The sequence below is a fragment of the Meriones unguiculatus genome, chromosome 14, assembly GCF_030254825.1.
Source record: "Meriones unguiculatus strain TT.TT164.6M chromosome 14, Bangor_MerUng_6.1, whole genome shotgun sequence".
Lineage (NCBI taxonomy): Eukaryota > Metazoa > Chordata > Mammalia > Rodentia > Muridae > Meriones > Meriones unguiculatus.
Genome location: NC_083361.1, coordinates 7228430 through 7252239, shown reverse-complemented (window position 1 = coordinate 7252239; position 23810 = coordinate 7228430). Strand labels below are relative to the sequence as shown.

The 23810-nt window shown below is 50.8% G+C and overlaps 1 protein-coding gene across 1 annotated transcript in view; it reads right to left on the bottom strand.

The window, feature by feature from the left end:
* The window catches only part of Rhpn2 (rhophilin Rho GTPase binding protein 2), a 57608-nt gene that overhangs the window by 10379 nt on the left and 23419 nt on the right, over positions 1-23810 (bottom strand). The window contains exons 3-11 of the mRNA XM_021641994.2: positions 20927-21055; positions 18512-18587; positions 11352-11429; positions 10950-11074; positions 10012-10178; positions 5736-5923; positions 5161-5317; positions 3525-3644; positions 972-1166 (exon numbers count right to left, since the gene is read on the bottom strand). Of these exons, the coding sequence (XP_021497669.1) occupies positions 972-1166; positions 3525-3644; positions 5161-5317; positions 5736-5923; positions 10012-10178; positions 10950-11074; positions 11352-11429; positions 18512-18587; positions 20927-21055 (1235 nt within the window). The remainder of the gene's footprint in view (positions 1-971; positions 1167-3524; positions 3645-5160; positions 5318-5735; positions 5924-10011; positions 10179-10949; positions 11075-11351; positions 11430-18511; positions 18588-20926; positions 21056-23810) is intronic.

The following is a 23810-nucleotide window of genomic DNA, read 5'->3' as shown; positions in this document are numbered from 1 at the left end:
GAGACATGACTGCCATTTCCCAGCACAGCAATAACTGTCCAGGCCACCTCACCACTGTGATAAGGGACAGCTGGGGAGATGTTTAGAAATATTGGGGCCACAAAAAAGTGAGAAAGCAAGGCCAGAGGTACAAACAGGTGTGTACATTTGGCTTCCAAGCTAAGGAGGCAGAAGCGAAAGATGACAGCCAGCGTAGTCCGTGGTGGAAGCTGCAGGCCTCAGACCAAGAAGCAAAGCCCAGAGCAGGCTTGAGACACAATGAGGAGGGGTATACCCAAACCAACTCAGAGAAACAGCTCAGGGAAAGGTGGGAGGGTGGGCTGGACAAGAAGTCAGCAGAGGGCAGAGCAAAGCAGACTAGAGCAAAACAAGATCAGGTGAGCGAGAGCCACAATGCCAGGAAAAGCACAGAAGAGACAGAGAAGGCGGTGACTGAAAGAAGGTAGAGACTGAGAGGAGGCAGGGACTGAGAGGAGGCGGGGACTGAGGAGGCGGGGACTGAGAGGAGGCGGGGACAGAGGGGAGGCGGGGACTGAGGGGAGGCGGGGACTGATAAGAGGCGGGGACTGAGAGGAGGAGGGGACGGAGGGGAGGCAGGGACTGAGGGGAGGCGGGGACTGAGGGTGACAGAGGCTCTACAGTAAAGGTGGGAAGAAAAAGGTAAAAAGGGTAAGAGCAGGACCTGTCACCCCCATCCCACCTTGGTAGAAATAAGAGTTTTACTATACAGCCCATGTCAAGGCTGACCTTGAACTTATGGCATCCTCCCGCCTCACCTCAATACTAGAATTACAGGTAAACCACTACATCCAGGCCTTGCACAAGCCCTGCCAGATGGCCAAAGAAATACAGGCCTGTGTAGCTGAGGTAAGGCACCACTAGCCCACCCCACCACACACACACACACACACACACACACACACACACTCCGCAGGTGCCCAACAGCGGGCTGACCAGTCCCCACCACTCACGGAGGACATCGGGAGCGTCAATCAAGTTGAGCAGGTCGTCATCCTCTCGGTGCTGGGTGTACTTGAGCTGAGTGCGCTGGTGCGCAGCGGACAGCACATCCCGGAGCACCTGAATGTCCCGCAGCTTCTTGCACAGGTTGGCCTCCCTCAGCGACTCCTCGTGGTAGCCAATGGCCCGGTGCAGATGTCCTTTACCTGCAGACAGAAACATCTCCCAGACCAAGAAAGGCTTTTCTGATTGAGCAACATTTGGAGCTAAGGTAAAAATGTGGAGCAGGTCGGTGGAAGCCCATGCCTTTAGTCCTAGCAGAGACAGGCAGATCCCTGTAAGTTAGCTGCTTTCTAAAGTCTAGGGTAACAAGGGAGGGGGGCGGTTCACACCTTTAATCCCAGCACATGGGAGGCACATGAATTTGATTCCAACACTTGGGAGACAGGCAGGCACAAAGGAATTACAATGATTTAATTTTAAAAGCCACTTAGAAAAGGCAGACTAAAATTTAGAATGAATGGCCTTTATAATCTAATATCTTTAGGCATATTTAATTTCATATTTTCAAAAGGACTTTCTTTAAATTTCAATTGAGAGATAATGTATTATCTATCACCGAAAACCATTCTGCCCTAGGAAAGACACACACCACCAAAAAAGAAATGCCCCAGAGTTACAGCTAAAGCCAGGTAAACATCATAATCACCTGTTTACAATAAAAGTTCTCGGATAAAAGGTGTGTGATATGGCTCAGCCAAACCAAACAAGAAACAGGGTTTTACAGTTCACAATTTTTGGATTCACAATGGGATCAAATATCCTGCAACAAGTAACTTGAAATTTGTGTGTGTGTGAATGTTTGATGAGGTAACTTTTCTTTTGGTGATGGTGGGGGTTAATTCTCAGATATCCCAGGCTAGACTTACTCTGCAGCCAAAGCTTGACCTTGAACTTTTGATCCTCCTGCCTCCATCTCCCTAGTATTGGGGTCACAGGCATGCTCTGCCTGTGTTTAAGTGGTGCTAGGGACCCACCCAGGGCTGCAGGCACACTAGGCGAGGCTCTGCCAACTGAACAGCTAGGTTAACTTTGAGCAGAGCTCTGAGTCAAGCAGCAGTCTCGGGGATACGTGACAGGAGAACATCCCTGAAAGAAAAACAAGTGCAAAGGCCCTGGGTCAGGAGCACAACCAGGTCTTCAAAGAAGGCAGGTTATGACTGGAGAGAGGGCGGACAGAAAGGTAGGATGACAGGTTAGCGTAAGGGCCAGATCCCTCCTGACCATACGTATGCTGGGAAGGCCGGGGAAGGCCAGGGAGGAGCCCCTCAGGGTGTGAGCAGAGGACTAAGGTGGCCAGGTTCCGTAGGAAGAGGAGTGAGGAGAGCAGCTATGGAAACAGGGGTCCTAGCAGGCCTGTGTCACAGGGCTGTGTGGGGATTAATCCAGTCACCATGGATTAGGTGGGCTCCGTTGGTGTGACTTCAGCTAGAGTATCCCAGCGGGTAAGAGGAGGTAGGAGCTGAGCCGCGTGATTTGCTGGCCAAAGGTGGGGTGAAAGAGGCAGGTGGGAACACCAAACGCCGCCAACACTCTCACCAAGATGGGGAGATGGTCACGCTGACACGGGGCGGAGAACTAAGCCAGGATCCCCCATCCCAGCATTCACTCACTATTGGTGAAGCATAGAAACAACAATGGGAGCCAGGGCATACCAGCACTTGGGAGGCTGAGGCAAGGGGATGGCGAGGTCAAGGCTGGCCTGGGTGGCTTACTAACAACCTGCCCCCTAAATGAAAAAAAAAAAAAATCAGCCAGGTGCCTGTAATCACAGCACTCTGGGAGACAGGACAGTGGTATCAGGAGTTTGGTCCAGTGGTAATGTGTTTTCCCAGCATAGATGAGACCCTCTGTTCAATCCCCAATTCTGAAAAACGAAGGAGGGAGGACTCAGGAAGCTGAGGCAGGAGATCACTGCAAGCCTGAGAGGGCTGTGCTGCAGAGAGATGTCGCTGTCTCAAAAGGAAATAGATGACCAAACAAATGAACTAAAAAAGGAAAACAGTCCGGCATGGTGGCACACGCCCTTAATCCCAGCACCCTGGAGGCAGAGGCAGGTGAATCTCTGTGAGTTCGAGGCCAGCCTGGTCTATAAAGTACTGAGTCCAGGACAGCTAGGGCTCTGTTATATAGAGAAACCCTGTCTCAAAAAAAAAAAAAAGGAAGAGGAGGAGAAATACTAGAGGCAGACAGATTTCTGTAAGTTCAAGGCCAGTTTGGGCCAGTCAGGGCTACACAGTATAACCCGTCTTAAAGAAAAGGGGAGAGGTGGAGAGGAGGGGGAGGGAGCAGAAGGGAGCAACAGTTCCCATAGCAGTTGACAGACGCCAACCACGGACAGCTACAGGATTAGCAGGCAGTTAAGGACCCCTCGGACATGGGAAGCTGTAAGAACATAGCTCTGGAAAGCCCTCTGCAGCTAGGGCTGGCCCCGTCTCGGGGTGCTTGTGCGCAGGATCGGCTGAGGAGCGAGCAGAGCCCAGCCGCAGGACAGGGCTACGCACCCAGCAGCACGCGCTGCCCCTCGTTCTTCAGCGTGGCCAGGGGTGTCATCCCTCCCGGCATGCGGTCGTAGAGCTGGGAGATGCACTTCTCCTGGTGGTCCTCGTCTGCGCCCGGCTTTACTGCAAAGACAGCTACGGTTACGCTCTCTCTCTGGGGACAGTGCCCCAGACCCGAGTCCTATTTCAACAATGGCACCAAGATAGTTTTGGCTTCAGGGCATAACCCAGGCTACCAGGCCCAAAGCCTTAGCTCCCAAGGGGATAGCTGCACCACTAGGGGTTGAAGATCTGACCCTGGACCAACCTCCTCTACCTTGCCCTCCAAGTTGAACATTACTTAGCGATGAGCCAGTGGCTGCCCCATCTGCATTCTGCCCAGGGGCCGCCATGGCTCCCTATAATCCTTCTGCTTTGTTTCTTCCACCCTGGGAGAAGTTTTTTTTTTTTTTTTTTTGGTTAATGTGGGAGATAGGCTCTCTAGTAGCTCAGGCTGGCCTGACACTTATGTAGTTGAGGAAAACCTTAAACTTCTGATCCTCCTGCCTCCACTTTCCAACTGCGAGAGTCATGGACCAGTGCTGAACCCCGGGCCTCGGTCATACGAGGCAAACGGCCTAGCTACAGAGCCCCATGCCCAGCCCCTGTGAGGGTTAGCGCTGTGTATGTGGTGCTTGGGATGGGAACATACCCCACCCCGTGAGTTTTTAGAACATCAAAATGAAGGGATAAAGTAGAGTGGGCGATTTATACACAGCAGTGAGGGGCTGAGGCAGGAACCGTGAGCCTGAAGCCAGCCAGCCCGGGTCACGTGGCAGATTATTCAAACAGAAGAAAAAAGATCCTCACAAAATAGGACGCCAGTTATTTTCATACTAAACTCCACGAGGGCTCAAACCGACTTTCTGTGTGATCCCTGTTTTGATGCCTTTTTTTTTTTTTTTTTGTACTTTGTTTTTTGAGACAGGGTCTCTCTACAGCCCTGGATGTCCTAGAACCTCACTGTGTAGACCAGACTGACCCCAAACTCACAGAGATCCACCTGCCTCTGCCTCCAGAACACTGAGGCTTAAGACACGCACCACCACGCACAGCCTGTGATCCTAGCATTTCAGAGCCAGACAGAAAGAACAGGCGTCTCAGGCCAGCTTGGGCTACGTGACGTCCAGTCTCAACAAAACACAGCAGAGCAAAGTTGCTTTCTGGGGATGGGAGTGGAAGCATACACTATATATAGGCAGGAGGAGCCTGAGTTCAAGACCAGACTAGGCTATTCAGGGAGACCTCATCTCTAAGAAGATAAATAATTAAATGCACTAAAATAAACACTACATCACTCGGAGGGCAGAGGCAGGTTAGATCTGTGAGTTGGAACGGTGAGCTCCAGCACAGCCAGGGCTACATAGTGAGACCCGGTTTTGATAAAACAAAACAAAACAAACAAAAAATTCTAAAAAGAATTCTTTAAAATGTTATTTGCCCCCCCCCAAGTCCCATTAGAGTCAACCCTGAATTCCGCAGGCCTGTGTGATAGGATCAGCATGTCCCTTCCACCTGTTCCTTGGTGGAGGACAGGGTTCCCACTCAGCTCAGCATCCCCCAAAGGCAGCACGCCCACCGTCCCGAGCCTGAGCCTTACACTGGTGGTCGATGAGGAGGGTGGCGGCAAAGTAGTGAGCCAGGGCCCCGTAGTGGTGGGTCTTCACATAGGCCACGCTGGCCCACGAATACGGGATGTTCTCTTTCACTGGTTCCTGGCTCATGGCTGCATGCAGCTGCCGGTAGGCCTCTGCCACCTGAAATAGAAGGGAGATGGGCAAGGAGAGCCAGGCTCGGGGCCCTCCCAAGCCTGGCTCTAGAGAAAGAGTCCTTTCTTCTAGGCCAAATCCCCTGCTGGAGAATGCTCCAGAATATGGGCGTAGAGCCAGCCAAGTCCTCCTGCTGTCAGCATCAGTGCTAACAGAGGCCCCAGCAACTGTCATTAGGCTGCTTTTTCAGCTAAGCTGCAGATGGACTCGGTGATCCGTATCTGGAACACCAGCACCTGCCAAGTAAGCACAGGCCAGCCACCTCGGTGGCAATGGCACATTGCTCGGGTTGTGCGTGAGCTGCTGCTGTGACAGCCCCCTCCCCCGCCCCACGCTTCTGCTGCTCCCAGAACCTGCAGCGGTGGATCCTGGCCACCCCGAAGTCACAGGAACTAAGAAGCCTTACCTTGGCGGCCTCCTGAGCCACCTTTACCAACATGAAGAACTCATTCTGGATCCCCGGGAGGCAGACTTTCTCAAACACGCTCTCCTGGGCTTGGGCGAGCATCATTTTGACCAGCACGCTGAGCATGGCGGGGCTCATGTCGTAACTTGGAGTATGAGTGAAGGTCTCTTTCAGGTAGTTTAAAACCCCTAGGGATCAGAATTTGTGGCTCATTAGTTGGAAATCACACTTATTTGATCATGCTGCTGTAGAGAAAGAAGAAAGAAGATACAACTGGGGTTAGGGGAGTGCTTACAGAGCACACAGGAAGCCCTGAGCGTAAGCCACAAGCTGTGCAAAGAAATCTGTCTATCAACCATCCCTCTAATGTGCATATACAACTTTTATATCATATATGCACACACACATATATATACATGACAGACCCCCATAGTCCTAAAGCATCTTGAAAAAAAAAAATCTGCATTTGCCAGGTGAGGTGGTGCACACCTTTAATCCCAGCACCAGGGGACTGGAGGAGGATGGACAGTTCAGAGACATTCTGGATGATAGGGCTCTGACTCTCATCTGCCGTGCTATCTAGCCATTCCACTCCTTGTGTAGCCTCCCAACAGCTGCATGAAAGCCCTGACTGCATGCTCACTGCAGCACTAGTCACAACAGCCAGCAAGTGGGCCACTCCAAACGCCGCTGACGGATTAACTCGTGATCACAACATCTGCGCGCACGCGCGCACACACACAGACACAGAGGAATATTCTTCAGCCTTAAAGGGGGTAAGGGTGAGGTGGCTAAGGGGACAGAGAGCTCAGTGGCAGAGTGTGTGCTTACAATGTGAGACGTCAATTAACCCAAGTAAAATGAGGAGTTAGCTGGCTTGGATTCTAGCACTTTAATTCTAGCACTTGGAAAACGGAGGGAGGGGATCCCTGTGAGTTCCGGGCCAGTCTGGTTTGCAGAGTGAAATTTCAGGCCTGCCAGGTCTTCACAGTGAGACCCTGTCTCAAAACACAGGAGAACATGAATGAAGACTTTCTGCCGGGTACAATAAGCCAGCCACAGAGTGACACAGCACAGGATTCCATTTGGTAAGGTTCCTGGAATAGTCCAACCCAGAGACACAAAGTAGAACAGAAGTGGCCAGGAGCTGCAGTACAAGGAAAGGGCCACTACGGGTAATAGGGACAGAGATGCCAGGTGTGGTGACACACCCCTGTAACGCTAGCACTTGGGAGGGTGAAGCAGGATGGCCAGATGACCGTGTCTTTTGTTGTTGTTGATTTTCAGTTTTTTGAGATAGGGTTTCTCTGTGTGGCCCCGGCTGTCCTGCCTCTGCCTCCTGAGTGCTGGGATTACAGGAGTTCCCCACCCCACCACGCCCGGCTCGACCCTGTCTTGAAAAGTGACTAGAAGCATGAATAGATAGGGCTGGCTCCAGTGGGTGTGGCGAGGGCACGCTTGGGGCGGGAGGGCAGTGACAGCTGCGCAGGGGGCTCTGCACAGCTGCGCTGCACACTAGGAAACTGTCAACAAGACGACTATACCCACGAGTATTTACCACAGCAAGGAAGTTAAAAGCTGTGACTCCTCATAGCTATACCTTGCCGCAATTTTTTGAATTGGATTCTCTTTGAAGCATTTGCATATTCATAAAGCAAGGGAAGCAGCTGGCTCTCCTAGGTTCTGTCCTACCTGGGAAACTCCATCCATGATGGGCGAGTGAGCCAGGGGTGATGCCTCCCGACGGACACACCCACACAGCCACCCTCGGCTACTTCGACAACTCAGAGAAGTTAACTGTAGCAAGCCCTGGCTGACAGTTAACCTGGAGGTGAAGCAGACTGGACAGCATGCATCCCATCCAACTGGTTCCTCTGGTTTTGCTGCCCCAGAAAAGGGTGGTGTCTGCTCCAGGCAGTTGACCCCGCTGCCTTCCTTCATCCTGGATTGTCCTGTTTCTAAACTTCTTTGTTTGTATTTCTGGAACCTCGGAGGCAGTCACACAAGGTGTGACTCCCTAAGACTGCTCAGAAGCCAGCACAAAAAGCAAACTGGCAGTCCCAACCTGCCGGAGACTGAGAGGCTAGCCTGAGCTAAATATTAACAAGACCATGCCTCCATGAGTCCAAATGGGAAAGCTGTGGTACTTCACCGTAGCAGGGTGATAATCTCCACACAGGCTCATGCAGGGAGAGCAGGTGATGAGCACAGAGGACAAAAGGACATTAAGCTGGCATTCAGGAGGCGAAGGCATGATGACCGCATCAAGTTCAAAAATCAGAATGGCTGACACAGTGAGTTAAAGGCTATCTTGGATTAGAGTGACAACCTGTCTCAAAGAATTAAAAAAAAATTTTTTTATCAAGTGCTGGAAGGGTGGCACATGCCTGTAATCCCAGCACTCAGGGAGGCAGAGGCAGGTGGATTTCTGTGAGTTCAAGGCTAGCCTGGTATACAAAGTGAGTCCAGGACAGCTAAGGCTACACAGAGAAACCCTGTCTGGAATAAAAAAAAAGACAAAACAAAAAAGTTGCTTAAAGGGTCACACTGTGGTCTGTGCCCCAACTGCTGCTGTCAGCCTCCGTTTGCAAGCTCAGGCTCCTGCAGACACAGGCCCAGCTAGGAGGAAGCAACACAGAACCCCTGATGCCTCAGTCTGCACCACGCTGGCCCGCTACATGGACTGCAAGGACCTGCAGTCCCTCAAGGCTTGGTGCTGAGCAGGTTTTCTTCTTTGACCCTGATTCTAGTTCGTACCAGGATGAGCTGCAGGGGTGATGAAGTTAAAATGAGGGAAGACACACTGACTGTAAGGGCACACATCTGCCATCTCAGCACCCAGCTGAGGCAGGAGGAGCCCAAGTTCCAGACCAGCCCCAGCGCCATAGGAAAGAGCGGCTGGGAGTGCTAGGCGATCTCCAAAAGCGACAGAAGCAGCAGGTGGCTCCTGGTATGAGGCACCTGACGGCGGACAATCAGCAACCACAGGCTTTGCAAACTTGGCAGATTAAACATAATACAAAAGTGCAGATAGTAACAGTAATTCCCTTTATCTGAGGTTCAGCTCTGTTCCGGCTCAGCTACCTTCAGCCAACTGGAATGCGGTAATATTGCATGGAAAATTCCAGAAACAAGCAATTCATGACATTTACCACGTTGAATTGCTATCACCGTTCTACTGTATTGTTAGCTGTTAATCTTTAACTCTGCCCTATTACAGTAGATAGTGACACGTACGGGAGCTCTTTCTGTCTTTTCTTTCCTCTCCTTTCCCCAGGTCATTCGTCTGCAGTACTAGGGGTCAACCTTGAGCCTCACACGTGCTGGGCAGTGTGCTACCCCTGAGCACCCCCAACCCCCCCCAAGCCCCCCTCATACAAGCTTCCGGACTGGTTGTAGTTTCACACACGCATGTCTTAGAACGTGTCGCTTCTGTACTGACTGGTGGAGTAACAACTACCGGGAAAGTCCAAAGGGTACACCTCCGCCAGTCAGGGCAAGTCACTGTAGTCCCATCACTGAGAAATCTTCACATTCACAGTCACCACTGGAACCACTCACTTGGAAAATACTAATCATTAACTATGAGCTTCACTGTGTACATGAGCCCTGCTGGACTGAAACCACATGATGCCAACCACTGAGTACATCTCCCAACCAAGAAGTGACAGGACCATTCCTTCCTCCTTCATGTGTGTGATGATAGACTGACCCTAGGGCCTCCCTCAAGCTCCTCAAGCTTTCTACCACTGAGCCACACCCCCAACCCCTCACTGGGGGATTCTAGGCAGGGGCTCTACCACTGAGCCACACCCCAAACCCTCACTGGGGAATTCTAGGCAGGGGCTCTACCACTGAGCCACACCCCAGCCCTTCACTGGGGGATTCTAGGCAGGGGCTCTACCACTGGGCCACACCCCAGCCCCTCACTGGGGGATTCTAGGCAAGGACTCTACCATTGAGCTAAATCCTAGCCCCTCACTGGGGGATTCTAGGCAGGGGCTCTGCCACTGAGCCACACCCCAGCCCCTCACTGGGGGATTCTAGGCAAGGGCTCTACCATTGAGCTAAATCCTAGCCCCTCACTAGGGGATTCTAGGCAGGGGCTCTACGTCTGGAATCATGATCCCAGTCCTTGTGAGGCTTGTAAGGCACTAGTACTTGGTGGGTCTGCAGAGGACCCAACTGAGACTTTTCAGCTGGGGACAGAAGCAACATTTCTTGTGCCACCTGGCGGGTTGAAGACTGTGCGGCGGCTGACCTGGAGGACACTCACCTGCAGCTCTCTGGAAGGCATCCACGGCGCTTTCCAGCCCAGCCTGCGTCTGCCGGTTACATCGGGTCCCGATCTGCGTGTACAGCGCCCCGATGTTGAAGAGAATGCTGGCCTTCTCCAGCAGCAAGTTCTGCTGGCTGACTGGAACCCCAGTGAGGGAGTCATACCTGTGTGAAACAAATACGTTCCTATCATACAGATGGCTCGGCTCACTAATGCCACTTCTGGGCACACAAGAGCAAAAAGCTCACTTTTCACATGAAATTCAAAGACGCGCAGGCAATCAGCCTTTTGTTTCCAAGCAAGATGACGGGTCTGAATAGACAGGATTCATGCCTATCACCCCAGCACTCAAGAGGCTGAGGCAGAAGGATGGTGAGTGTGACAGTCTGGGTCACTCAGCAAGAAGCTGCCTTAAGAAACCATCTTAGTCTTTAAATTATCATGGAAAAAGAGAATCAAACGTTGTGTTTCAAGTTTTAAAATCCCTCTCTGGAACACATCTATAATCACAGCATCTGGGTTTCAGAGACAGGAGGATCGCAGCCAGTTTGTGGTCACTTTAAGGAGATCTTGGGACTAGGTAGTGAAATCCTGTCTTGAAAACAAAACAAAAATTGTTTCTTTTTGCTGCCTTTGTCATTGGGATCAAGCTCAACTCCAGCTCACACCCACAACCACTCCCCATGTAAGAAAAGAATCTTCTCATTAGTTCCACCTGAGAGCCCTGTCGCTCCCCAGTGACCACAGAAAAAAGGTCTCTTTTATGGCCGGTTTGTTCTGAGAAGCAAGAAGCCACAGTCGGTTGTGGCTTTCCATCACCAGGCCTTTACACAAACACCCATTTACGGACAGTCCCCGCCCCTGGGACCCTCTGGGCAAACAGCACAGTCAGAATGAGGGCGTGAACAGCAGAGGGGACCCGGGAGAGCACCTACCAGGTAAACAAGAGCCCCATGTGGCGGGTGGGCGGGAAAAACCGGCTCTCCACGAAGCTCAGCTGGATGAAGTAGGACATGAGCAGCTCGACGCCCGCCTCATCCCTGCTGGGGGTGCGACAAGCCTGGAAGACGACTAGGGGGTGTGAGCGGGGTGGGAAGCGAGGCCCAGGACCCAACCCCACTGGGGGTCCCACGAACTCCAGGAGACAGAGTCAGGGATCCCGGAGTGCTGCCCCAGCCAGCGAGGGCAGGTCTCACTCCTCCTATGGTTTCTATCATCCACGGCAAGGCCCACAGATGGTCCCGCAGGCCCCTCTCCTCGCCCAGCATCCTGGAGTCTCTGAGGCACTCCATGCCCGCCCCCGCCAACAGGGCTGACTCCCCGACCGCTGCGCTCACCTGTCGCAGATCCATGAGGTCTGCGATGTCATCCTCGTACAAGGAGCTGTCCTCGCTGTAATGTTCCAAAATAAAATCCTAAAAAGAAGAAAAAATAAAAGATAAGCATGCGAGCCAACAGCTGGGGTTGCAACTTGGGGGCAGGAGGAGGGGGAACCCGTCACGTATAAGGCCCTGGGCTCTGTCGAGGGGCGGGAGAAACACGCTGAGCCAGACTGTAGATCTAGCCTGCTGTTGCGCACACATCTGCAATCCTGGAGCTTGAGGAGCAGAGGCCTGGCAAGGGCGAGGCAGCCCACGCTACATGCTGAATATTAGGACAGCCTGGGCTACATACAGTATGAGAGCCTGCCTTAAAGAAACCAAAATCCAAGCGGGCTGGAGAGCTGGCTCCGTGGTTAAGCGTGTGCATTGCTCTTGCAGGGGACATACTCTCACTTCTCGGAACCCATGTTAGGTGGACCAAAAGCTTCCTGTACGTACGGCTCCGCAGGATCCGATGCCTCCAGCTTCCCAGGGCACAAGCTACTATCACACACAATCTCTAGTTTTGTTTTATTTTGTTTTGTTTGAGACAGGGTTGCTCTGTGTAGCCCTGGCTGTCCTGAACTCACTCTGTAGACCAGGCTGGCCTCAAACTCACAGAGCCTGCCTCTGCCTCCCGAGTGCTGGGATTATAGGTGTGCACCACCAGGCCTGGCAAAAATTATATATATATATATATATATATATATATATATATATATATATATATTAATGCAAAGAAAAGAATTGAATGAGAAAGTGTCTCCGTAACAGTGAGGTCAACCACTTCTGACAGACCTCCACCTTTGTGCTGCCTCGGTACCTGGACACATGGCCGTCTGAGCCAAGGAAGCCCGGGGCCTCAGGAGGTCTGGAGGATGTGACAGGGACCACTGTGACAATGGCTCTGATGACTAGAGAAGTGAGATACCCCAGTGCAAAACTTGGAGTGCACAGCAAGCAAGTTTGACAGCTGCATCAAGCTCATGTGGTCATTCAACAAACACCAGGGGGCACTTGCTGTAGGCCGGGCACTGTTTGAAGATGCTTCTCCTTCACCGAGCCACCACGACAGACTTAACAGTATACACCTGTATCTAGCACGCTTGGGATTGTTATTCCCTCTGGCTTTTTCAGATCATGTACATACTATGTTTGGAACCCAGATCTAAACTTAAAAGTTAGTTGTAGATTTTTTTTTTCTTTTTAAAAGATTTTTTTATAGCCAGGCCTTTAATCTCGGTGCCCTGAAGGCAGGTGGATCTCTGAGTTCGAGGCCAACCTGGTCTACAGAGGGAATTCCAGCCAGGGCTACACAGAGAAACCCTGTCTTGAAAAATATGTGACATATACATATATTATTTGATGGGCATGAGTGTTTTTCTACATGTATGTATGTGTCTATATACATATATAGTTATATGCTTATATATATATATATGTACCACAGGCATGCCTGGTGCACAAGGAGACCAGAAGAGGGCGCTGTATCCCATGAAACTGCAGTTACAAATAGTTGTGAGCCACCATTTCAAAAGAGTGCTGGGAACTGAACCAGGCGCCTCTGCAAGAGCAGCCAGTGCTTGCAAGCCCTGAGACATCATGCCAGCTCCAGGGCCCTGTTTTATATGCACACTTTGTATGCGTGGCCAGACGGTGATCTTATACCACACTCGTAAGAGTTTAATGGCGTGGAATTGCTGTCCTCTCTGCTCAAGGTTACAGAATTTGAAGCGCTTTGGGTTTTCAGGTAGGGAGACACTCACCCTGAATTTGACGATGTTAGGGATGACAGGGGGAAGAACCTAAGAGGCACACATGGGGCCCGGCTGATGCTCCTTGGAAATTCTCCGCAAGTGCCGTATGGAAGGTAACAAGATCGAACAGGGGGCCATGCTTCCCCAAATCTCTGTGAGATTTTCGTTGTTTTCTGTTTTGTTTTTTTTTGTTCTGTTTGTGTTTCTGATTCAGTCTTGCTATGTAGCCCAGGCTGGCCTCACGATCCTCCTGCCTTCGCCTCCTGAGGGCTGAGATTACAGACACATGCCCACTGGGCCTGACTTTACACACTGGGTTCTTGAAAACCTTCCTCGGCCTTTTGTGTGTGCCAGGCACAGAAACACACATCTTTGGACAAATGTACACTACACCTACATCAGCTCTACACAAATGAGGTCTACTGAATAACTTAGGTGTGCTCATCTTTACAACTTGGCAAGACGTCAGCCATTTTCATGGGACATAGGACATTCTACAACAAGACTTCTAATGGGTTTATAACCCTCCAAAGCAAAATGTTATTCAAGTGTTCGAGGCAGGCCAAGACTTTACTTAATTCCCAGGTTGTCTTCTGTTGGTTTGTATTTTAAACAGGGTTTCTCTGTGTAGCCCTGGTTGTCCTGGAACTCTGTAGGCTAAGCCGGCCTTGAACTCACAGAGAGTCACCTGCCTTTGCCTCCCAAGTTCTGGGATTAAGCATGTATGCCATGATGCCCAAACCCCAGGGTTTTTTGGCTTTTTTTAAGATTCACTTTGTTCTTTTTTAACAAATATATGTAGGTGTATACATGTGTGGTGATGTTCCACATATGTGTGTGTGTGTGTGTGTGTTCATAGGGCAGGAGCCCTCAGAGGCTAGAGGTGGTGTGTCCCCAGCAGATGGATGGGGTTACAGTTGTTGTAAGCTGTTTAGTGTGGGTGCTGGAAACCAAACTCAGTCCTCTGCGGGAGTAGCACCAGATCTTAACCACTGAGCCATCCTGTTGGCCCTTAACACCCCATGGGAGAAAAAAAAACAGAGTTTCAGAAGTTAAGGTCATCAACTACATAGTGAGTTCAAATCTGAACTGAAATTCTGAGAGACAGACAGAGAGATTACACTTAAAATTAAAAAAAAAAATTAAGAGAAACTTCATCTTCACCTCATAAAAATAAAACAGGATTGTGACAGAATTCTAAGTGTCTTCCTGGCTTCTTTATTTTTGAAGCAAATCTCACTAGGTAGCCCAAGCTGGCCTAGAGCTTGTGATCCTCCTGCTTCAGCCTCCTGAGTGCTGGGACATCTCACCAGGCCAGCCTTTTCTGGCCTTACTGGAAGCTGATGAAATGCGGGCCACTGGGAAGGCCTGGGCTAGCATGCCGAGTGCCCCGGGAAAAGCTGGGGCCATGACGCACGCCTGGGGAAGAGGCAGGGACAAAGCAATGGCTTCTGCCACTAGGGCTATTCCTCACTGTCGTCTGGGCATCCTCCAGGCAAGAAATTAAGGAAAATAATGTAACTATTTAAAAAGAAGGTACAAAATTCTTTTGGGGAAAAAAAAAATTATAAGACCCAAGAACAGCAACTGGAACATTGCTAAATTAGTAAGAATTTACTAAAGTGGCCTAAAATTTACTGTATAAAAGTTGGGGGTGGGGGCTCAAGCCATGGCACAGCAGTGAAGAAACATGGCTGCTCTTGGAGAGGACTTGGTTCGATTGCCGGCACCCACGGGGTGGCTCACAGCCACCTGTAACTCCAGCTCCAGACGATCTGTTGGCCCCTTCTGGCCTCCATGGACAGGAGGCACGCACATGGGGGCAGGCAGACGGAACACCCATGTAGGAAATAAAAATACATAAAAGTTGGGACGAAAATGTTACAGGGGGTGGGGAGGAGAGTCTGTGGACAAAGGGCTTGCTGGGGGGAGAAGTCCAGATCACTAGATACTGGGGTTCTCTGGCCTGCTACTCTGAAAGGAAAAAAAAAAAGCTCCAGGTTCTATGAGAGAGCCTGTCTCACAACAATGAGGTGGATCGGGGAAGCCTAGACCAAGGGAGGACCAGGCTGGCCAGGGCACTTGTGAACCCGAGGGTGCTGTGGCCGCCTGCATAAGACCGACACAAGATCAGCCAGTCAACACTCCTGTAGAGCAGGGAGGGCTCACGGCCCCCCACCCCCAGCTGAGAAGCTCTTGACAGCAGATGGCTGGGGGTGGGGAGATGCGGTTCTTTAAGAGTGTGGCTCCTAGGACACCCACCATGACCCTGTGGGTGGCCCTACCTCCATGAAGTCTATGGGCAGCTCAGATAGGATTATAAAAATGAAAACATCAACTTGGGAAGTGGCGGGGGGAGTGGGGGTAGATCTGGGAGGAGCTGGGAGGAGGAGTCGGAGGGTGAATATGATCAAAACACATCGTGTGAATATACAGGATACCCCAAGAGTTAATAGTGTCATATGGATAGTATGATACACCCAGCTTTAACCCCTCGTCTCACATATGCACAGATAAGCACAGCTGCAAAAGTACATGCACATACAAACATACAGAATAAAAACTGAACTAAAAGTCACAAGTGGAAAGATAAAAGCAACATTTTGGGGGAAATCAATTTGGGGGAAACACGTGTGTGGGGCAGACAGGTGTGGCAGTATGCACCTGTAGGCCTAGCGGCCAGGTGATGGACCAACTACACAGACACAGTCTCAAAGGAAAATAAAAGCAAAAGCGGCTGCTGGAAATGAGCCACCGGGAAGCCCCGGCTCCAGTCTCCCGTACTGCTAAAACATAAAGTTAAGAAAGTTAGGTGTGGAGGCATCCTTGAAAAGCAGAGGCAGGAGGACCAGGAGTTCAAGGCCAGACGGAGCCACATATGACCGATCTCAAAAAAACCAAATCAAAGGAAACCAAAAGATCCTTAAACTGCTCAGGAAAAGCATTTATTTTGATGGCACACCCCTCTCCCCCATCTGCTAACACTGGAAATAGAGCCCAGCACTCTCCACTGAGGTACACGCTCCAGGCCCGGGGCTGCGTGCTAAGGAATATGGAGTCTTTAAAGCCTAGGTCTTTAAATAGGGCACATCACATCATGAAGCTTGCCTGACCTAACATTCCAAAGAAACGAACGCGGGGCAGGTCTGAAATGGAACCGCCCGGATCAAGTTGGCCCGGCCACTCCTGTGGGGGCTGTGTTTCTCTCAGGCATAAATGTGGAATGGAGAAAATTGAAAGTCTGCTAACCGGTCTCACTTTTGCATGACTGACATCTGTGGACTCCCTCTTAGGCTAAAATGACATGGTTGGAAACCTCAGCTGAGCAGTGGTTGGCCATGTCCACAACATGGGATTTTTTTTTTCTCTTACTCTCTTTAATGTGGAATTTGGCACGTGACCTCCTTGGAGCTCTACTGGATGCCATAAAATCCCCAGGTTTCTATGACACAAGTCTCCTTTTTACATGCCTGCATTCTTGCAACTCTGGCACTAAGCTAAATCTTAAAGAAACAAAGCCACAAACACAACTAAAGGCATCCCTCCAAACCTGCGTGCGGACCGTCCCACAGAGCAGTGGCGGGTCACACCGGGAAGCTCTCGCACCTGTGAGAGGGCAGCAGAAGGCAGCTGCCACTCGGAAAATCACCTTTTCTGATGACTTCCGGGTCTAAATTGCTACTATCTGCCCTTCTCCAAATGGAGTACACACTCTCTGACAGGGATGCCGCTGGATTTGAACAGAGCAGAGCAGAAGTTAAGACAAAACAACAATCGTGGGTGCTGGGTGTGGTAACATATGCCTCTAGTCCCTGCCCTTGAGGTCAGCATGGTCTACAGAATGAGTTGTTCCATGACAGCCAGGGCTCCACAGAGAAACCCTGTCTCAGTGTAGGGGGTGGGGGAGGAGGAACAACAAAACCCTGGAGGGCCTGGAGACATGGCTCTGGTGGCTAATTGTTGCTCTTGCAGAGGACCTGGGTTCATTTCCCAGCACCCACAGGGCCGTGGCTTACAACCATCTTTAAGTCCAGTTCTGGGGATCTACCACCCTCTTCTGGCCTGTACCGGTACTGCATGTGTGTGATGCTCGCGTGCAGGCAAACACCATACACACATTAATAATAATGATTATTATTATCATTATGAATAACAATAGTAATTTAGATGTCCTGGTGAAGGCTTATTTATAACAAGAGATGACAGTCTCTGTTTGAGAGATGTTTTCAAAGTATTAACCAACTGTTCTCAAAAGATACATTTTGGGGGCCCTGGAGAGGAGGTTAAAAGTACTGCTTGCTCTTCCAGAGGTCCTGAGTTCAATTCCCAGCAACCACATGGTAGTTCACAACCATTTATCATGAGATCTGGTGCTCTCTTCTGGTGTGCAGGTGTATAAACAGACAAAACATTGTATACATAATAAATTTTTTAAAAAGATACATTTTGAAACTGGGCTTGTTGGCATGCTCCTGTAATCCCAGCACTCAGGGAGGCACAGGCAGGCTGATCTGTGTGAATTTGAGGCCAGCCTGGTCTACAAAGTGAGACTAGGATAGCCAAGGCTACACAGATAAACATTGTCTCAAGCTAACTAACACAAAAGATACATTTTGAGCAGCTAGCGAGGACTATGAAGTTCAAAGCCCTTGCTGCTCTTACAGAGGATCTCGGTAGCTTAGCATCCACATTAGGCAACCTACAGCTGCCTGTCAGTCTGGCTCCAGGGGATCCTATCCCCTCTGGCCGGCCTCTAAGGCCAGCTCATGTATGTGATAGTTCCAGCTTGGGCTACATAGAGAGACTGTGTCAACCAACAACAGTGAGGTGGTGTCTAGGGTAAAGGCACTGGCTGCCAAGTCTGTTGACCTGAGTTCTGTTCCTGGGACCCCAAAGACGGGAGGAACCACCCAGATGTAGGCTGTACCCTGATCACCACACACCCATGAATGCTGCATGTCCACCCGTCTGCATGTACACACACACATAAATACAAATTTAGTCTTTTTAAAAATACACAGCAAAACAGAGCACAATCTGCCTTCTGTCAGGCACACAAAAGGAGACACGAAAGGAAACAGTCACCATAGACAGACTAAACACAGCTCACTGTAGAGTCCTTGCCTGGCATGCACAAGGTCCTGGGTTCCACTCCCGGGACATAGGGGACAGACAGGGTGTCAGAAGCCACCAGAAATGACAGCAAGAGTTCCAGGAGAAGCGAATACGCAAAATTCTCCTAGTGCGTGGTTGAGAGAGGTCTCAGGGTCACCTAGCAGACATCGACTGACTTCTGAATCATGGCGCCTGAAGCCACTGCAATGAACATGTCATTTCATCTCCACCCCCTGAGTCCAGTGCCCAGAGTTTGAGGTTTACCTTGAGGACGACCGAAAAGTCAACTTCTTTGGTTTCCTTCAGGCCGAGAGGAATCAGAGGAATAGCAAATGTCTCCCTAGAGAGAACACACAGGGCTTGTGAACAGTCCGCCCCACACCAGCCCCTTTGCACCCATGGCCTCGCCTCCCAGGTCCCGGAACCACATCCCAGCATCCCTCCCTTCTGTTTGAAAACGGCTCTAAGCATCCTAGGAGGCTGGACAGCACAGCCTCACTCAACAGAGCCCTACTGTGTTGCTACACTTCATCTCTCACCTGCCCTGTACGGGCGACTGTGCGAGGGTTAACATTAGGACTGCCCACCTGCACGAGGCCAGGCCTGGCGTTCTCACTGCTCCGTTAGCTGCGTGCCTGCGCCTTTGCTACGCTGGACCTGCCTCTAGCGCCCTCCAGGCCCCCATTGTCACCCAGGCTAGAACTCGGGGCTCTCAGGGCTCTCGTCAAGCCGCGTGTCTTATTGAACATACCCACCAGAGGCCACCCTCTCACCTGGCAGATTGACCTGCAATTGCTCCCTGAACCTACATTCCTAAGGGTAGGGCCAGAAGGAAGTGTTGTGTTTTGCAAATAGGGATTTAGCTCTTTGACCTGTAACAGGAGACCTCCATGGGCTGCTGAGCCCAGCCCACGGGGGAAGGCCAGGAATGCTGGGCAGGGTTGAGTGGACCCCGGCTGAAAGCTGAAACTGCCCCTGTGGCACAATGGTGTGAAAGACAGGTGACCCCCAACCCAGGTATGTAGCCTCCCCAAAGCCTTCCCGGAAGGCTGAACTCTGGTGGAAGCAGCTAAGTCCAGGTCTTTCAAGCCCCGCACCCCCAAGTCCTCCTGTGCTCAGTGAGGCCCAGTGAGAAGAAGGACCACAGGTATGCTGAAGACCCAAGACACGCGGGTACCTCCAGGCCCAGCGTGGGCACTAGCACGCCTTTCTGTGGCCTGGCCTGCTCTGAGTTTTCTCATTTGCACACTGACATCATGCGTTCTCTGCGCCCCTCACGGACTGGTTGAAAGGCCTAAGGCACTACGGGAAGGGCACAACGGGAAAACTGCAAGGTGTCACCGGGAATCCTCGTGTCTTTCTCCAGTGACACAGGCGACTAACTGCAGCCCCTGTGAGGGGTGGCCACGTGGGGCTAAAGGCGCCCACTTTGTAGGAGGAACAGCCCTGCTCTTCAGCACGGCAACAGGCGGGCAGGCTGAGCACACACTGCCAGCCCACACCACCCTGCCTGGAACGCTTGAGCCCCTTAGCTGACCGAGGATCTAAAGCACGAGCGAGGCTGAGAGAACCTGGCGGAGAGGGTCTTAGGGGGCTGTCTGTTCTCCCTGGATTTTTGAAACTGCAGCAGGAGCACCCAGGTAAGCAAGACAAGCACAGACGTCACAGGCCAAATAGCCAGCACGGCTCCAGGCACTGAATGCTGGCTCTGACCTTTGAGCACGGCCCCACCCGAGGTGACATGCAAAGGATTAGTATTGGGAAATACGCATTGCATTCCAAGGTGACGTCTCAACTTTCTAGCATCTTCCTTCTGTTACTGCAGGAAAACTGCTTCTCGTTTCCACTCGGGCTGACCCGATTCTTGAGAAGGCACGGCTTCCCTGCGCGTAAGGCGTGGAAGCTACTTCCTTGAAGCATTTTGGTTATTTTGTTGTGACACTCGGGAATGGGCCTTGTGCAAACTAGGTAACACCCTACCACTCCCCCCTCCCCCCACACCAGGTATTCTAAGAAAGGTACTCTACCACTGAGCCATGTCCCAGCCACTTACTGGGGAATTCTAGGCAGGGGCTCTACCACTGAGCCACATCCCCCCAGGCCCTCACTGAGGGATTTTAGGCAGTAGCTCTACCACTGAGCTACACAACCTGCCCATTTTGTTTTTACTTTGGCACAGTATCTTGCTACGTAGCCCAGGCTGGTCTCAAACTCATAATCTTCCTGTCTCAGCTTACTGATTAGCTGAGATTACTGCCCCAAGCTACCAGACCCTGTCGGTTATTTCTTCTTATACATGGGTGTCCCTCCACCCTAGCCCCGATGGTTCACCTACAGTAAACAGAGGAATCTCTGAGGTTTCCTGAGTACCTGTATCTCAAATAGCCCTGAGGAATGGTTTTGAATCTCAGCATTCAAATACCTGACAGGGCCCATTTCTGAGGGATCCCCATACAATTCAGATGGGCCCTCCATTTTTCAGGGCGTGGCATGTGCATCAAAGCACATTATGCTTTTTGGCATTCAATCCACATTCCAGTTCCGTCCCTGCAAAGCTCCCAAGTTCATCCCTTCTACCCCAGCGGTGCTGGCTGGTCCACTACCCCGGTTTGGTGTAGCATCCTGGATGCAGACACGCTGCCCGGCTCAGAGAGCCTCTCGAACGCACTGCTCACTCACTCGGTGCCCTGGTACACCCCCACGGAGATGTTGAGCCCCTCCAGCTCCTCCTTCAGCATCTGCAGGTCTGAGTTGACAAAGCTCAGCTCCAGGCGAACCTGCTCCCGCACCTTCTGGTTTGTGGCAACTCTGTTGAGAGAGAGAGAGAGAGAAAGAGAGAGAGAGAGAGAGAGGCTTTCAGCCAGTGTCCTTGCTGAGCCATCCTTATAAGGACTCTCAGGGGATGGCTAGCCGATGAGCAACCTCAGAGACCCTGGGTACCAGCACCATCCTGACCATACCAACCAGCAAACGGACCTGGGATGTGGCCGGCAACACGGCAAGCTGCTGGACCCAGGCATGCTGGCATCCCGAGAGATCCATGAGAGAAATTATCCTTAAGAAGACCCAAACCAAGAGGCAAATAACCCTTCTCTCCATCATCCACTAACCGGTCATAAATTATCTCCTTAACACTTGGGAGGCAGAGACACGAGGACTAAGGTTTCAGGCCCACCTGGGCAATGGAGTGTGGCTGACTCACCAAAAACTGAATCGAAACAAAGCTTAGATCATAAATAAGATCACGCACAAGGCTGGCGAGATGGCTCAGTGGTTAGGAGCCCATACCCCTTTTTGCAGGGGACCCAAAGTTGGATTCCCAGTGCTCACCTCAGGTGGCCATCCTAGTTGTCTGTCACAAAGAGCAACTATCTATAAAAGCTGACCGCTAACATATTTACTGGTGAAAGACTGTTTGTTTTCCTCTTCTGAACAAAGCAAATAAAGCCACTCTGAAGTTTTTTGTTTTTCTCTTCCTTTTTTCAGTGCTAGGGATGGACGCAGGGCTTTGTACATGCAGGACAAGTTCTGTATTACTGAGGTACACTCTCAACTGTCCCTCCATCCCTCCCTTCTTTCCTTCCTTCCGCCCAAGTGTTGAGTCGACAGGCTGAGCCATCAAGTCCAGCTTATTTAACAACCCTGGTCGTGTAATGTGCTGAACTCTAGCACAGAGAGAAAAGTGGGGGAGATAAAAAGAAGCAGGAGAACAGAGAAAGAGGCAAGAAATTGTTCCTAAGTGTGTGTGTGTGGGGGGGGGACTTTCCTGGAATCCCAGCACTGGAGAAGGCACAGGCAGGTAGAACTCTGTGATTTCTGGTCTACAAAGTGAGTCCAGGGCAGCCAAGGCTATAGAGAAACCTTGTCTCGAAAAAAGAAAAGAAACGATTCCTAAAATTTATTTGGAGATGCAAAGAACCAAAAAGAGCCAACATGATTATGAGAAAGAAAAGTGAAGCTGGCGGACATGCACTGACTAAGAAAGTCACTGGTCAGTGGGCAGTGCTGGTGTTGCCTTTAATGCCAGCACTCGGGAGGCACAGGCAAGCAGATCTCCTGAGTTGGAGGCCAGCCTGGTCTACAAAGCAAGCTCAGGATAGCCAGGGCTGCAAAAAGAAACCCTGTCTCAGGAAAAGAAAAAGAAAAGAAAAAAAAAAGGTGACTGCAAAGCCAAACCTGGCACAACATGGTACTGATTAGAACAGAGACTGAAATGGAACAGGCACTGCAGATATGTCTGTGCATTTACGGTCAATTGATTTTGATGAAAATGCCGAGATAGCTGGGGCGGCTGTGGAGAGAAGCATTTAGTAAATGATGGTGAAGCAATTAAGACTCCCATCAGATGCTGGCGGCCAGGAGGGTTCTGGGCTTTGTTTTCAGGACTCTTTTGACCCTCGGGGACAAAGATGACTGAGAAATCAACCTGAAGTTTGAGCTGTTCCTAGAACAGGTGGGATTTTTCATCGACTCCTTGGCGGAAGAAGCATTCTCAAATACGGTGAACCTAGGCAGGATGGAGGATGTTCCCAGCGATCTCTGGGCCAGGCCGGAGATGCACAAATCTAGACCCATCGGGCCCAGGTCAGGGAGCAAGGGTGGAGGTTTGGGTTTGTCGGCTCCTTCGCTGTGTACCCAGGCTGCTTTTCTGAATGAAAACAAATGGCTTCAGTAGACCTTCTCTGAGGAACTTGGCCTTTCTACAGCAGCGCTCCAATGTGCATCTCCCTGAGGCTGCTGTGGCCTAGCAACTGAACTACGTCTGAGAAGCAGCAGGCAAAGAGTGTTTTGGCCCTTTCTTGGCCAGAAAAGGTACACCACCACCACCAGGACTCCCTGTGACCTGTGTCACAAGGGTAGGAATCAGCTCTCTGACTTCATCAACATTAACCCACCAATAGACTCATAATGTGATGGGATTCTGGGGCTGTAGAGGAACATCAATTCAGAACATGGCTGCTCTGGCAAGAGATCACATCCAAAGACCTTCTAGGTCTCTGTGTGATCTAGCTGGAATACAGACACGTCCTTTAATCCCAGGAGACAGAAGCAAGCAGAGCTCTGAGTTCAAGGCCAGCCTGGTGTAGAGCAAGTTTCAAGTACAGGCATGGTGGTATACACTTTAATCACACACAGAGCATGACAGAGACATACTGATCTCTGAGTTCTAGTCAGTTCTGTTCAGGCAGTTCAGTAAGTTGAGAGGTGGGGCAGTGAAGCTAAGTTCATGACAGTTCAGTTTGTGGAATTCAGAAGCACAGAAGAGTTTTACAGAGAGAGATTGAAGAGAGAATAAGCTAAACACAGGTGAAGATAGAACAAGCCAGAGGATGAGAAGGAGCCAGAAGATTAGAACAGATTGCTAGAGTTAGTTTGAGGCCAAGCAAAGCAATTCAGTTAGAAATCAAGAGAAGCCAGAGTGAATCAGTCAGTTTGGAGAGGAGTCTGAGCCAGACCAGCTGAGTTGAACCAGCCAGCCAGAGTTCAGAAAGAACTAGTAAGAGTGAGCTCACTCAGCAATAAGTCTTAGAGGCTGAAGCATTCTGGGCCTAGGTTACATTCT